The sequence below is a fragment of the Helianthus annuus genome, chromosome 16, assembly GCF_002127325.2.
Source record: "Helianthus annuus cultivar XRQ/B chromosome 16, HanXRQr2.0-SUNRISE, whole genome shotgun sequence".
NCBI classification, from domain to species: Eukaryota; Viridiplantae; Streptophyta; class Magnoliopsida; order Asterales; family Asteraceae; genus Helianthus; species Helianthus annuus.
Window position 1 is genome coordinate 155,383,742 of NC_035448.2, and position 11,856 is coordinate 155,395,597.

The following is an 11,856-nucleotide window of genomic DNA, read 5'->3' on the forward strand; positions in this document are numbered from 1 at the left end:
ACATGAACATAAAATCTCGTTGAATAAATGTTCATGAACACATTTATTTTCTTAACAAGCGAACACGAACAAAGCTTTATTCGTACGATTACAGCACACAGACTAACTGAAATCAATCAAACCCAAACTTCACATTCCCGCCACATCTCCATCTCCCAGCGTGTGTGTGAGAGAGAGAGAGAGAGACCGCCATGGATGTGAAGCAAGCAAGCTTATCACTAGATTCTATAGTTTCATCCTTCAACGCTCGCATTGCAGAGCTCCAAGATCTCGTCGTCGCCCGTAACAGTAAGTTCACAAATTAGGCAAATTTACCCTAACTCTGTAAATCCAGTGAGAATTAGGTTAAGAAATGGTTCCACATTATTATTCATCGCTTAATTTCAGCTCTCATGTTGTTTGATTAGTGTATCCTGCGAGCAGCGTCACCGATTTGTCAGCAGTTGACGCTACATTGAAGGCTTTGGAGCTTCAGTTACAACAGATCAAAGATAGATTGCGTGAAGAAACCCTAGCCATTCCTAAAGCCAAGGTATGTTAAGTCTAGGGTTTGCATTGCATAATTAGGGGATTTTTTTTATTATTATTAGCTTAATTGCTCATCTAACATAAAAACAAATGTGTCTGTTCACACAAGTAGTTTAATTGCTCATTCAGCCGAGCCGAGCCAAGCTAAGGCAAGCTTGGGCTTGGCTCGATTATAAACCGAGCCGGCTATTACTACACACTTTCCAAGTTCAATAGTCTAAAATATTATTCAATAGTTCAAAACAACATATCCAAAATAAGTCCAACCTAATACTTTACGAACCAAAATCAAGCTCAACCAAACACAAAATAAGTTTCAAATTTCAACGAAATACAATTTAAGTTCATTAGCATGGTAGTCAACCCCCAAATATGCAATAGATATCCAATTGCACTCTAAATACATGCAAATAATAATAATGTTTTTTGGTAATATATTACATGTTTATAAAAATAATATACTAAAAATAAAATAATCTGAGCTAAACCGAGCCGAGCCAATCCGGCGAGCGAGGCTCATTTTCTAACTGACGGCTCAGTTTCAAAGCGAGCCAAATCGAGCGAGCTTTTTTCGAGCTAAATCTGAGCGAGCTTCGAGTGAATTCCGAGCCACCAGCGTTTTGGACAGTCCCAGGTATATCTAATTAAACAATATAACATGTAAATAAATATATACTAGGTAACATAAAAGGTTTATGAAATTAATCTTTTGAATTCAAGTCTCGTGCCCAACCTATAGAAAACATGAATAACAAGATATGAATATACTAGAATTGCATCTCTCCGAGGACATAGCTGGGAATAGGAGTTCTTGGAGACGTCGGATAAAGGTTATGGACTCTCAGGGGAGTGTTTATATTTGTCTTAGCTTTGTCTTGGTTAGTTTTCCTAAACTGTTTGGTTTCCTTAGCCATAGCTTTACCTTAGCGGTACGTTTGTTTGTTTGTTTGTTGGTGAATACTGACTCAGGTTCCATGATCTATATGTAGAAGCTGATTCAGGCATCTCTACAGCAACAGAAGAAGTTGCAGAATATGTCTGCATACGTGCCATCATATTTACCTCAACCCGAAAGGGAAGAAGTTGCAGAATGGTACCTTTATTCATTCATATATCTTGCTTGGCATATCGTCAGAAGTTATCATGAGTATGATTCCAGTACTGATTCCCATAATTTTGTTCTTCATTTTTTGTTTCCAGTTCTGTAATAGACGAACCCTCAAGGCAAGATCATTCTTTCGGGATTCATGATCCTAAAGAGGAGCCTCTACCGTTACCCAAAGTGAGCACCCATTCACCCCTTTTCTGCCTATGATTGGTGTTCCTAGGCTTGTAGACGAACTGAACAGGATGAACTATTCGTGAACTTGTTCGGCAGGAAGTTCGTTTATTTAATAAACGAACGAACATTAACACAATTTTTTGTTCATTTAATTAAATGAACGAACATGAACACACGTTTTGTTCGTTCATTTATGTTCGTAAACACCCGTCTATGTTCGTTCATTTATGTTCGTTCATTTGTGTATTTTACTTAAAGGTGATTGTGGAGAAGGCTGAAAAAAGCGACATTCCTAACATTGACAAGAAGAAGTAAGTTTGTGTCTTTACTGTAGTAAACTAGTAACCTTGGTTAGGAAGAAACTAGCGAATAGTTAAGAAATTTTTCATTGATTCGTGCAGATACCTTGTCCCTGCTGATCTTACTGTTGGGCAGTTTGTGTACGTGATACGTAAACGAATCAAGCTGAGCGCAGAAAAAGCTATTTTTATTTTCGTGGAGAACGTCCTTCCACCTACTGGTATTGTTACAACCTTTATGTATTTCATTTAACTGCCCAAATGCCATATGCTTTTGAGCCATGTTCGATGTTGGTTGGTTCTCGCTTATCGCATTACTAGTGTTTCTATATTGGACCCTCCTATGTTGTCGTTCTATACAAAACTAATTTTAAGTAGAGAACTACATAAACAACACTTGTATATGTGATTTTGATTTTTTTATGTATTTGTAGGTGCAATAATGTCTACAATTTATGATGAGAAGAAGGATGAAGATGGATTCCTCTATGTTACCTACAGTGGGGAGAACACATTCGGGTCTGATCGTTAGTGAAGTTCTTGTCAATATGACGCTAAGTGTTTGCCTTTGCTGATAATGATTCTTATTTTCTGTATAGCTGTTTAGTAAATATTCTCTACAAAATTGTTGAATTCTATCCAGTTAATCAATAACACAGTTTCGTTCAGATTCTTTTGTCGAATATGTTTGTTTTTGGATTGTTTAAGGTGTTCTCTTATACACTGATCCGTCCAGGCGAGTTTTCAGGTTATATTTTGGTTGGTTTTAGCTTGTTTCTGGCTTGCCTGAACCAATATCAGTCAGTCGATATTTTTTTTGCTAGCTCTTCATAACCCAAGAGTTTGTACTACTTTTGTTTTACAAAACCGAACTTGTAACACTTTTAGCGACGTTCTTGGTCATCCTCATTTGTCGGGCGCCCCATTTGTGATGCTTTAAGAAGATGTGCATCTGACATAGGCTGGCTGAGGGTGATGTTACCAGTGTGATAAGATGATGTAGGAGAGTCGAGCTGAAGTGGGTTTCGTTTTTCATGGTTGTGCTAAATGTACCACTTTCTTAGGTTCTTACATTATCGGTGTGACAGATGACGTAAAGGGTGTTGAATTGGAATGAGTTTTGGTTTTCATGTTTCTCGATGTAACCAGTAAACGAACCAAAAGTCTGTGATCTGTTTGGTGGAAAATTCGTTTATGTTCATTTATTTAATAAAGCTGTACGTTTATGTTCGTTTGTTTATATACTCGAGTTATTGGTAAACTAATTGGCCATCTTCCATCATCCCATCATCCGTGAACAAAAAAAAAAAAACACTCATTTTCTTCGTTTACATAATAAACGGTTGTTCGTTTATGTTTGTACATTCATGTACGTTCGTTTAGAATATTAAAGAAAGAACACAAACCCAAACACAAAAACGTCCAGTCTGTTTAAGTGTCGGTTCGAAAGAAACTCGTACATTCTACAATTGAGTTAAAATAATTGTGTAAACAAATCGAACGAAAATAATTTAGAAACAAACTGGAAATAGAGTAGAGTCGGCAAAGTAAATGAATAATATGTAGTTTCTTTTTAAATAAAAATCTTGAAAATGGATTGTGTAAATTGCAAATGTATCCAAAAGGTGGAAAAGGGAAAAAAATACGAAAGTATAAAAGTTTTTTTTAAATACTTAAACGAGTTAACAAGTCAATCTGTTTTATACATGCCAACTCGAACCAATCTGTTTTTTATAACATGTCAACCCAAACATTGCTCGTTTTCTAAACGAGTTGTGTTAGTCGACCCAAAACTTGTTTTTTTTGTTTTTGTTTACCGCCCCTATTAAATAGTGAATAACAACTCTTTGTTGAAGGCGAAAGTGGAGATAAATGGATATGTTTTTCTTATAAATAAAGTATTTATATCTCTTAATTTATTTACTTTAGCTAACAAAATTATATGCTTTTTAGATCTAGTGAATGTATCGACAATAGGAATGCTAGGTGTGATCAACATAATAGAAATGTTGATTATTTCGAAATACAGGCATATTGAAATTTGTTTAATTATTTAGTTAATTACTCCTGATTGATCGGACAAATGGCTTTGGCACGGGGAAACTCATGGCACATTCTCGTTAAAGTCTATTAGAACTTAAAAGTGTAATTAACCACCATAATAGCTCAATTATTCATTGACTAGAACAGTCTTTTAAGAGACATGGTGTAGTGGTAAGATGTCTCCCCTCTATCTAAGAAGTGAAGATTTGAAATCCTATAAGGCCTATATATATAAGCATCATTTAGGATTTTAGTAGTTGGTTAGTTTTTATTAAAAAAAACTTCGATCGGAACAAGTGCCCCCCATTAAAGGTGAATGTGTTCAGATGGAAGTCCGAGATGGAGAGACTTCCGACCCTAGTCCCATCAACAACAAAAAAAAATATTGGTGTGGGCGATACATTTTGCCCGTCACGTTGTGAATTCCCTGATACAACAAAACATGTGCCCATCTTGTGTTCAGTTGCCAATACAATGTGGGAAATTACTAACTACATGTTGGGTTTTATGGAGATCCAAAACTAAAATAAGTTTTTACCAACAAAACTCCTTTAATCAATAAAATCATCAAAGATGTCAACATTCTTGGTTTCTTACGGGTAAAAAGCAAGTAACGTCTAGTCACTTTTAGTTAGGAGTGTTAACGAACCGTTCGGCAGAAAGTTCGTTTATGTTCGTTCGTTTAATAAACGAACGAACATGAACAAGAAAGTTCGTTCGATTAGTTAAACGAACGAACATGAAGAGAGGTCTCGTCCGTTCGTTTAATAAACGAACGAACATGAACAAGAAATTTCGTTCGATTAGCTAAATGAACGAACATGAAGAGAGGTCTCGTTCGTTCAATTGTGTTCGTGAACGTTTCGTAAGGTGTTCGTGAACATTCGTTCATTTGCCTTCCTGTGTTTGTGTTTTAATTAAAGGTTTTTGTATTTTTATATATTTTATCTATACTTTTTATATTATCTAACTTTTATTTATTTTATTATTCTAACAATCAAACTAAAAAACCCTATTTCACCCTCTTTATGCACCATTTCTATTACATTGACGAATACGATCAACCTCAGTTCCACAATAAGAGATTCAAGTTCTGGTGTTACTCTCTGAGCCATCCACCTTTATCCTTCGTTGCGTTCGCCAAATTTATTTGTGTCCGTGAGCACGCTCATTTCCTTAATGAACGAACATGAACATAAAATCTCGTTGAATAAATGTTCATGAACACATTTATTTTCTTAACAAGCGAACACGAACAAAGCTTTATTCGTACGATTACAGCACACAGACTAACTGAAATCAATCAAACCCAAACTTCACATTCCCGCCACATCTCCATCTCCCAGCGTGTGTGTGAGAGAGAGAGAGAGAGACCGCCATGGATGTGAAGCAAGCAAGCTTATCACTAGATTCTATAGTTTCATCCTTCAACGCTCGCATTGCAGAGCTCCAAGATCTCGTCGTCGCCCGTAACAGTAAGTTCACAAATTAGGCAAATTTACCCTAACTCTGTAAATCCAGTGAGAATTAGGTTAAGAAATGGTTCCACATTATTATTCATCGCTTAATTTCAGCTCTCATGTTGTTTGATTAGTGTATCCTGCGAGCAGCGTCACCGATTTGTCAGCAGTTGACGCTACATTGAAGGCTTTGGAGCTTCAGTTACAACAGATCAAAGATAGATTGCGTGAAGAAACCCTAGCCATTCCTAAAGCCAAGGTATGTTAAGTCTAGGGTTTGCATTGCATAATTAGGGGATTTTTTTTATTATTATTAGCTTAATTGCTCATCTAACATAAAAACAAATGTGTCTGTTCACACAAGTAGTTTAATTGCTCATTCAGCCGAGCCGAGCCAAGCTAAGGCAAGCTTGGGCTTGGCTCGATTATAAACCGAGCCGGCTATTACTACACACTTTCCAAGTTCAATAGTCTAAAATATTATTCAATAGTTCAAAACAACATATCCAAAATAAGTCCAACCTAATACTTTACGAACCAAAATCAAGCTCAACCAAACACAAAATAAGTTTCAAATTTCAACGAAATACAATTTAAGTTCATTAGCATGGTAGTCAACCCCCAAATATGCAATAGATATCCAATTGCACTCTAAATACATGCAAATAATAATAATGTTTTTTGGTAATATATTACATGTTTATAAAAATAATATACTAAAAATAAAATAATCTGAGCTAAACCGAGCCGAGCCAATCCGGCGAGCGAGGCTCATTTTCTAACTGACGGCTCAGTTTCAAAGCGAGCCAAATCGAGCGAGCTTTTTTCGAGCTAAATCTGAGCGAGCTTCGAGTGAATTCCGAGCCACCAGCGTTTTGGACAGTCCCAGGTATATCTAATTAAACAATATAACATGTAAATAAATATATACTAGGTAACATAAAAGGTTTATGAAATTAATCTTTTGAATTCAAGTCTCGTGCCCAACCTATAGAAAACATGAATAACAAGATATGAATATACTAGAATTGCATCTCTCCGAGGACATAGCTGGGAATAGGAGTTCTTGGAGACGTCGGATAAAGGTTATGGACTCTCAGGGGAGTGTTTATATTTGTCTTAGCTTTGTCTTGGTTAGTTTTCCTAAACTGTTTGGTTTCCTTAGCCATAGCTTTACCTTAGCGGTACGTTTGTTTGTTTGTTTGTTGGTGAATACTGACTCAGGTTCCATGATCTATATGTAGAAGCTGATTCAGGCATCTCTACAGCAACAGAAGAAGTTGCAGAATATGTCTGCATACGTGCCATCATATTTACCTCAACCCGAAAGGGAAGAAGTTGCAGAATGGTACCTTTATTCATTCATATATCTTGCTTGGCATATCGTCAGAAGTTATCATGAGTATGATTCCAGTACTGATTCCCATAATTTTGTTCTTCATTTTTTGTTTCCAGTTCTGTAATAGACGAACCCTCAAGGCAAGATCATTCTTTCGGGATTCATGATCCTAAAGAGGAGCCTCTACCGTTACCCAAAGTGAGCACCCATTCACCCCTTTTCTGCCTATGATTGGTGTTCCTAGGCTTGTAGACGAACTGAACAGGATGAACTATTCGTGAACTTGTTCGGCAGGAAGTTCGTTTATTTAATAAACGAACGAACATTAACACAATTTTTTGTTCATTTAATTAAATGAACGAACATGAACACACGTTTTGTTCGTTCATTTATGTTCGTAAACACCCGTCTATGTTCGTTCATTTATGTTTGTTTATTAACATTTGTTTTATGTTTGTTTCAATTTAAATGCACAAGTACTTATCTTTATATAATTATTAAACATAAATGGATCTTTCTAACTACTTATATAAATATAACTAATTGGTAATTGAGCTTTCTAGTAATAAAAATGGTTTTCCAATAGAATCTATCGTAATCAATCACTAATTTACATGAAAATTACTTTATGTTCGTTTATGTTCTGTCAAGTATGTTCATTTGTGTTCATTAATGTCTGTTCAATTATGTTGATTTGTGTTGTTTATTGTTTTTAAAATTATGTCAGTTTAAGTTTGTTTGTTTATGTTTGTGAACTGTTCGTTTAGGTTTTAAACAAACTGAACATAAACTAACACGAACATGCCCATTTCTTTAATAAATAAACATGAACAAAACGATTATATCTCTGTTCGTGTTTGTTCGGTTCATCTACAAGCCTACGTGTTCCCTTGTGGTTTAAGTTGCTGTAATCACTAACCGGAAAATATATTTAATATTTTAGGAGAAAAAGGGTCGTGGTTCACCACCTGTGTGGTACATTACTGCTGATGAACTGGACTCCTTGTCATCGTAAGTGTAATCATCTTGTGTTTATTATATAACTGTTCCATTTATATATGATTTTAGATTATGATTATACGCCGTATTTGGTTAAAATTCTATTATGCAGGTATATGAGAGGAAGGCTAACTCTGGATAAAATCAACGCAGCCATTAACGACATGGCTGCTTATGCTGAGGCAAATAGCCAGCTTATGACAGCCCCTAGAAAGAAGGTATTTCGCATGATATCTCTACTCTTAAGTTATAAATCAAGTACCAGAATTTCTGATTATTTTTTTTTTCTGAAGCTGACAGAAAGTACCTTAGAGAAAGCTCTGGTGAGTACACGTTGTATCCTTTTATTTAAATGCAAGTAATGTTGCATAAAAATAAAGAGTTTTGGCGTGTAAGGGCTTTTAGAGTAATTATCTTTATAACTGCAGGAAATAAGAGATATAGGAGCGACAGAAGGAGTGAAGGGCAAACACTTCTTTCTGGAAACCGACGTTAAAGGACCTACATTGAAGCTTGATAATACTGGAAAAGCAATATTTACGGTAAGTTTCCTTTCTTTATGTCAATTATGTCCTATCCAGTTATCGGTTATATATCGGTTATCGGTCCCTTGGTGAGATATCGGTGCAAAATATCGGTACCGATATTATCGGCGATATTGACTGATACGTCACCGATTTTCCCGATATCAGTACCTTTCTTCTTATTTCTACCATTCGTCTTTCTTCTTATTGCTGCTATTAGTGTTTTAAGTCTTAATCATCCTACTTGCTACAATTGTTAGTGTTTTGCAAGTTGCAAAAGGTTACTTTGTTAATGGTAGGAGAGTGTTAGTGTTAAATTGCTATATATATATATATATTCAGCATTATAATATTATATTAAAATTACAGATATCCCACCACGATTACTGATATCTCAAATATCGGTCCTTTACCGATATCCGACTTTTTACCACATTAACTGCTCAGATCATATCAACTTTTGAGAAGTCAAAGAAAACTAATGAGGTTCTATTTCTTTGGTCTATAAATGTGCAGGTTCTTCGACACCTTGGCCGCTTAAGTGAAAGCCGCATTAAAAATCATCGAGTCTTTGTTCTATTGAGGCCTCATTGAGGACATGTTGATTTTGCAAGCCATCTTGTGACGTATAAACTTATACCAATAGAATTTGGATGTTTGCTTTCTCTGTTAAGTGTGTTGACCTATGCTTCTGTATTTTTTATAAGTTAGAATCCTCATAGTTTTCATTTCTTTACTCAAACAACTATTATTACTTGAAGATTGTATCTGCCTATAACCGCGCATGATGTTCTTATTCCATGCCTTTGATACATATGTAAGGATAAAAATTAAATGAGATATCATGTGACTAAAAGCATTACAAAATTCAACAAACAATGGTAATGAATCATCACGGATTATTACACAAAATACACAAATAAAGATTAGCACGACCACAATACAAAGTAAATGTAGATTAAATGTGCTACAATTACTTGTCATGCACATTTAAACCCTTCTGGAACCTTTTTCCCACAAGAATTGACCAACAAACTAAGTGCAACAGGCGCTTTAACCTTGAGGACACCGAGCACATTAGCCTTAAGTGCTGTGCACAGGCACGCTGCGGCTTCAAGGTCGGCTAGACCCTTCACCAACGAGCAACATTCACTATCCGGTTGAGCTCCAATGGCCTCATGAACTAGTCCCAGCCAGTCACCACAAACACCGAACTTTAGGGTATCTTTTGGACACTTGGTGGTTGGTGTTTTTGGAGGGCATGGGTGCTTGTTTGCAGACACAATAGTGAACAGAATCACATTAGCCAAAATGAAAAGAATAGAAACCTTAGAAGGATTCATCTTTGTCAAAAGAACACAAAACACCAAGGTTGAGTTGCAACTTTTCTTACTTAAGTGTGTGTGTGTGATGAGTTAAGATATGAGTAATCTATTGATGATAGAATTTGCATGAATGAGTGGTTCAGATGATCTGAATCATTGTCAGTATTCTGTTCATGAAGAATGGCCACATGCACTCTGTAACTCTGTTGTCACTTTGAGCAAAAAAAAAAAAGTTTGCTTTATTCTAAATGTTTAGTATTTTTCTTGACGGTGAGAAGTTATAGGTAACTAAAGTGATGCCACCAATATCCTGCTAACTAATTGGACCATGTAAACGCAACTGTTTAAATCTGAATTAAATAAGAAACTTGATTTTTACTATACCGCCTCGAGGGCAGAATAGTCTTTTAGGACTTAAACGGCTATTAAAAGTGGAAATTGCCATTGGTATGGTGGTCAATAAATAAAGAGAATGTGTGGATTTTAAAAATTGTTTAAAAGTTTCTCACCAATTGTTTTATAGGTTTTTTTTTTAGTTATTGATACAATTATCTTTATGTAAAAGAAGAGAAGTTAAATAGTGTCAATATGCTAATATGAGCCTTAAAGGCTTTATCTGTCTTTTTTAGTTTAGTGGGAGCCTTTGCTAACCAGATGTTTTTTTTTTTTGTGTGAGGTTAGTGCTTTGGTTACTTATGCTTTTTTTAGTTTAGTTTCTTAACAAACAAGACCAATAGCGTTAAGGAAAACCGCTTTAAACTTTTGAAAATTCTTTAAAGAACTGAACACCCGCAAATACCTTTTTGGGCATATTTTTTTATTTTTTTTTTCATTTTGCTACGAGTGCATCAAAACCGACTGAGTTCCTATCATTTTCTTTTACGCTTACATTTGTTTTACCTTATTGTTTTATCTTTTCATATTAATTTGATATTTAGAGCAGGGCTACGGCACAAATCGCATTAACACATTTAGGGGTTGTTTGGCAATTTCTGAATGGTTAAGTGTTGAACCAGTAAGAGGTCTGAACCATTAAGTGCTGAACCGGTAAGAGGTCTGAACCATTAAGAGCTAGTATAATGCTTAACCATTCAGACTTAGTATAATGCTTTACCATTCATAAGCAAATGTTTGAACCATTCAAACATCTACCCACGACTAACAAACAGTCTGAACCATTAAATGTTGAACCAGTAAGAGGTATGAACCATTAAGAGCCCCAATAAGAGCTAAACAAATAGTCCCTTAGATATCATTTTGTCTGATTTTAAGCATTTATTCATCGGTTATCATGATGTGCGATACGTAGCGAATTCCAATCGTGTCCCGGCATAACGCACGAATGATTACGACCCTAGTTATTATAATTTACAAGTGTATGATTCTCCAATACTAAGCTTTGAGTTTAGGCTTTCTTCTACATGGACTAATACGAATGATTACGACCCTAGTTATTATAATTTACAAGTGTATGATTCTCCAATACTAAGCTTTGAGTTTAGGCTTTCTTCTACATGGACTAATTGTTGGCTTGTTGCGATAAGATTGTTATTTGTTAGCCTTTGTTGTAAAACCATCAAGGTTCAGACGTTCAGTCATGTTAAATCCAATAATGCGTACAGTACAAAGTCCGGCCCACTACAAACAGTTTAACAATAAAAATCATTTGGGCCCAAAAGCTGCATTGAGAACTAGTGGTGCACAAAAAACCCGAACCCGAAAAAAAAACCCGGAACCGGGTATTATAAAACCCGGGTTTTTTATACCCGAACCCGAACCCAACCCTACCCGTAGGGTAGGGTAGGGACCGGGTATGCATATTTGATCTAAAACCCGAACCCGGAACCGGGTTTTTTTATACCCGGTTTATACCCGAAACCCGGTTTTATAAATACCCGGAACCGGTTTTTAAAAAAACCCGATTTTGATGTAATCTTGTTTAATTATGTATGCATTAAGACTTCTAGTTCTTATGATTTAACAAAATTATGTATGCAGTTTGATGTAATCTTGTTTAATTATTAGGTTTCTAATGATATTTGCTACCGCTACTTAAT

The 11,856-nt window shown here is 35.6% G+C and overlaps 3 protein-coding genes across 3 annotated transcripts; 2 read left to right on the forward strand and 1 right to left on the reverse strand.

Moving 5' to 3' along the window:
* Positions 1 to 103: 103 nt before the first annotated feature.
* On the forward strand, positions 104 to 2,792 carry LOC110930598 (autophagy-related protein 8D-like). Its single transcript, XM_022173929.2, has 7 exons — positions 104 to 288; positions 408 to 532; positions 1,518 to 1,621; positions 1,729 to 1,810; positions 2,069 to 2,121; positions 2,212 to 2,330; positions 2,544 to 2,792. Exons 1-7 carry the CDS (start codon positions 192 to 194, stop codon positions 2,639 to 2,641), a joined length of 678 nt encoding a protein of 225 aa, XP_022029621.1. The 5' UTR covers positions 104 to 191; the 3' UTR covers positions 2,642 to 2,792.
* A 2,626-nt stretch (positions 2,793 to 5,418) lies between these two features.
* Positions 5,419 to 9,270, forward strand: LOC110930597 (spindle and kinetochore-associated protein 1 homolog). The gene is made up of 9 exons (XM_022173928.2): positions 5,419 to 5,627; positions 5,747 to 5,871; positions 6,857 to 6,960; positions 7,068 to 7,149; positions 7,895 to 7,962; positions 8,063 to 8,168; positions 8,244 to 8,273; positions 8,379 to 8,492; positions 8,991 to 9,270. Exons 1-9 carry the CDS (start codon positions 5,531 to 5,533, stop codon positions 9,066 to 9,068), a joined length of 804 nt encoding a protein of 267 aa, XP_022029620.1. The 5' UTR covers positions 5,419 to 5,530; the 3' UTR covers positions 9,069 to 9,270.
* Positions 9,271 to 9,292: 22 nt separating this feature from the next.
* On the reverse strand, positions 9,293 to 10,012 carry LOC110930599 (putative lipid-binding protein At4g00165). The gene has a single exon (XM_022173930.2). The coding sequence runs from the start codon at positions 9,815 to 9,817 to the stop codon at positions 9,455 to 9,457; it is 363 nt and encodes a 120-aa protein (XP_022029622.1). The 5' UTR covers positions 9,818 to 10,012; the 3' UTR covers positions 9,293 to 9,454.
* Between the last annotated feature and the right edge of the window lie 1,844 nt (positions 10,013 to 11,856).

What these genes read in the sequence shown, in the direction of transcription:
- LOC110930599 (XM_022173930.2), bottom strand. Translation starts at nt 9,817, where the DNA reads ATGAATCCTTCTAAGGTTTCTATTCTTTTCATTTTGGCTAATGTGATT.
- LOC110930598 (XM_022173929.2), top strand. Translation starts at nt 192, where the DNA reads ATGGATGTGAAGCAAGCAAGCTTATCACTAGATTCTATAGTTTCATCC. An exon ending in TAGCCATTCCTAAAGCCAAG is followed by an intron (nt 533 to 1,517) that starts GTATGTTAAGTC and finishes ATCTATATGTAG; the next exon opens with AAGCTGATTCAGGCATCTCT. An exon ending in AGCCTCTACCGTTACCCAAA is followed by an intron (nt 1,811 to 2,068) that starts GTGAGCACCCAT and finishes TTTTACTTAAAG; the next exon opens with GTGATTGTGGAGAAGGCTGA.
- LOC110930597 (XM_022173928.2), top strand. Translation starts at nt 5,531, where the DNA reads ATGGATGTGAAGCAAGCAAGCTTATCACTAGATTCTATAGTTTCATCC. An exon ending in AGCCTCTACCGTTACCCAAA is followed by an intron (nt 7,150 to 7,894) that starts GTGAGCACCCAT and finishes TTAATATTTTAG; the next exon opens with GAGAAAAAGGGTCGTGGTTC. An exon ending in TGACAGCCCCTAGAAAGAAG is followed by an intron (nt 8,169 to 8,243) that starts GTATTTCGCATG and finishes TTTTTTCTGAAG; the next exon opens with CTGACAGAAAGTACCTTAGA.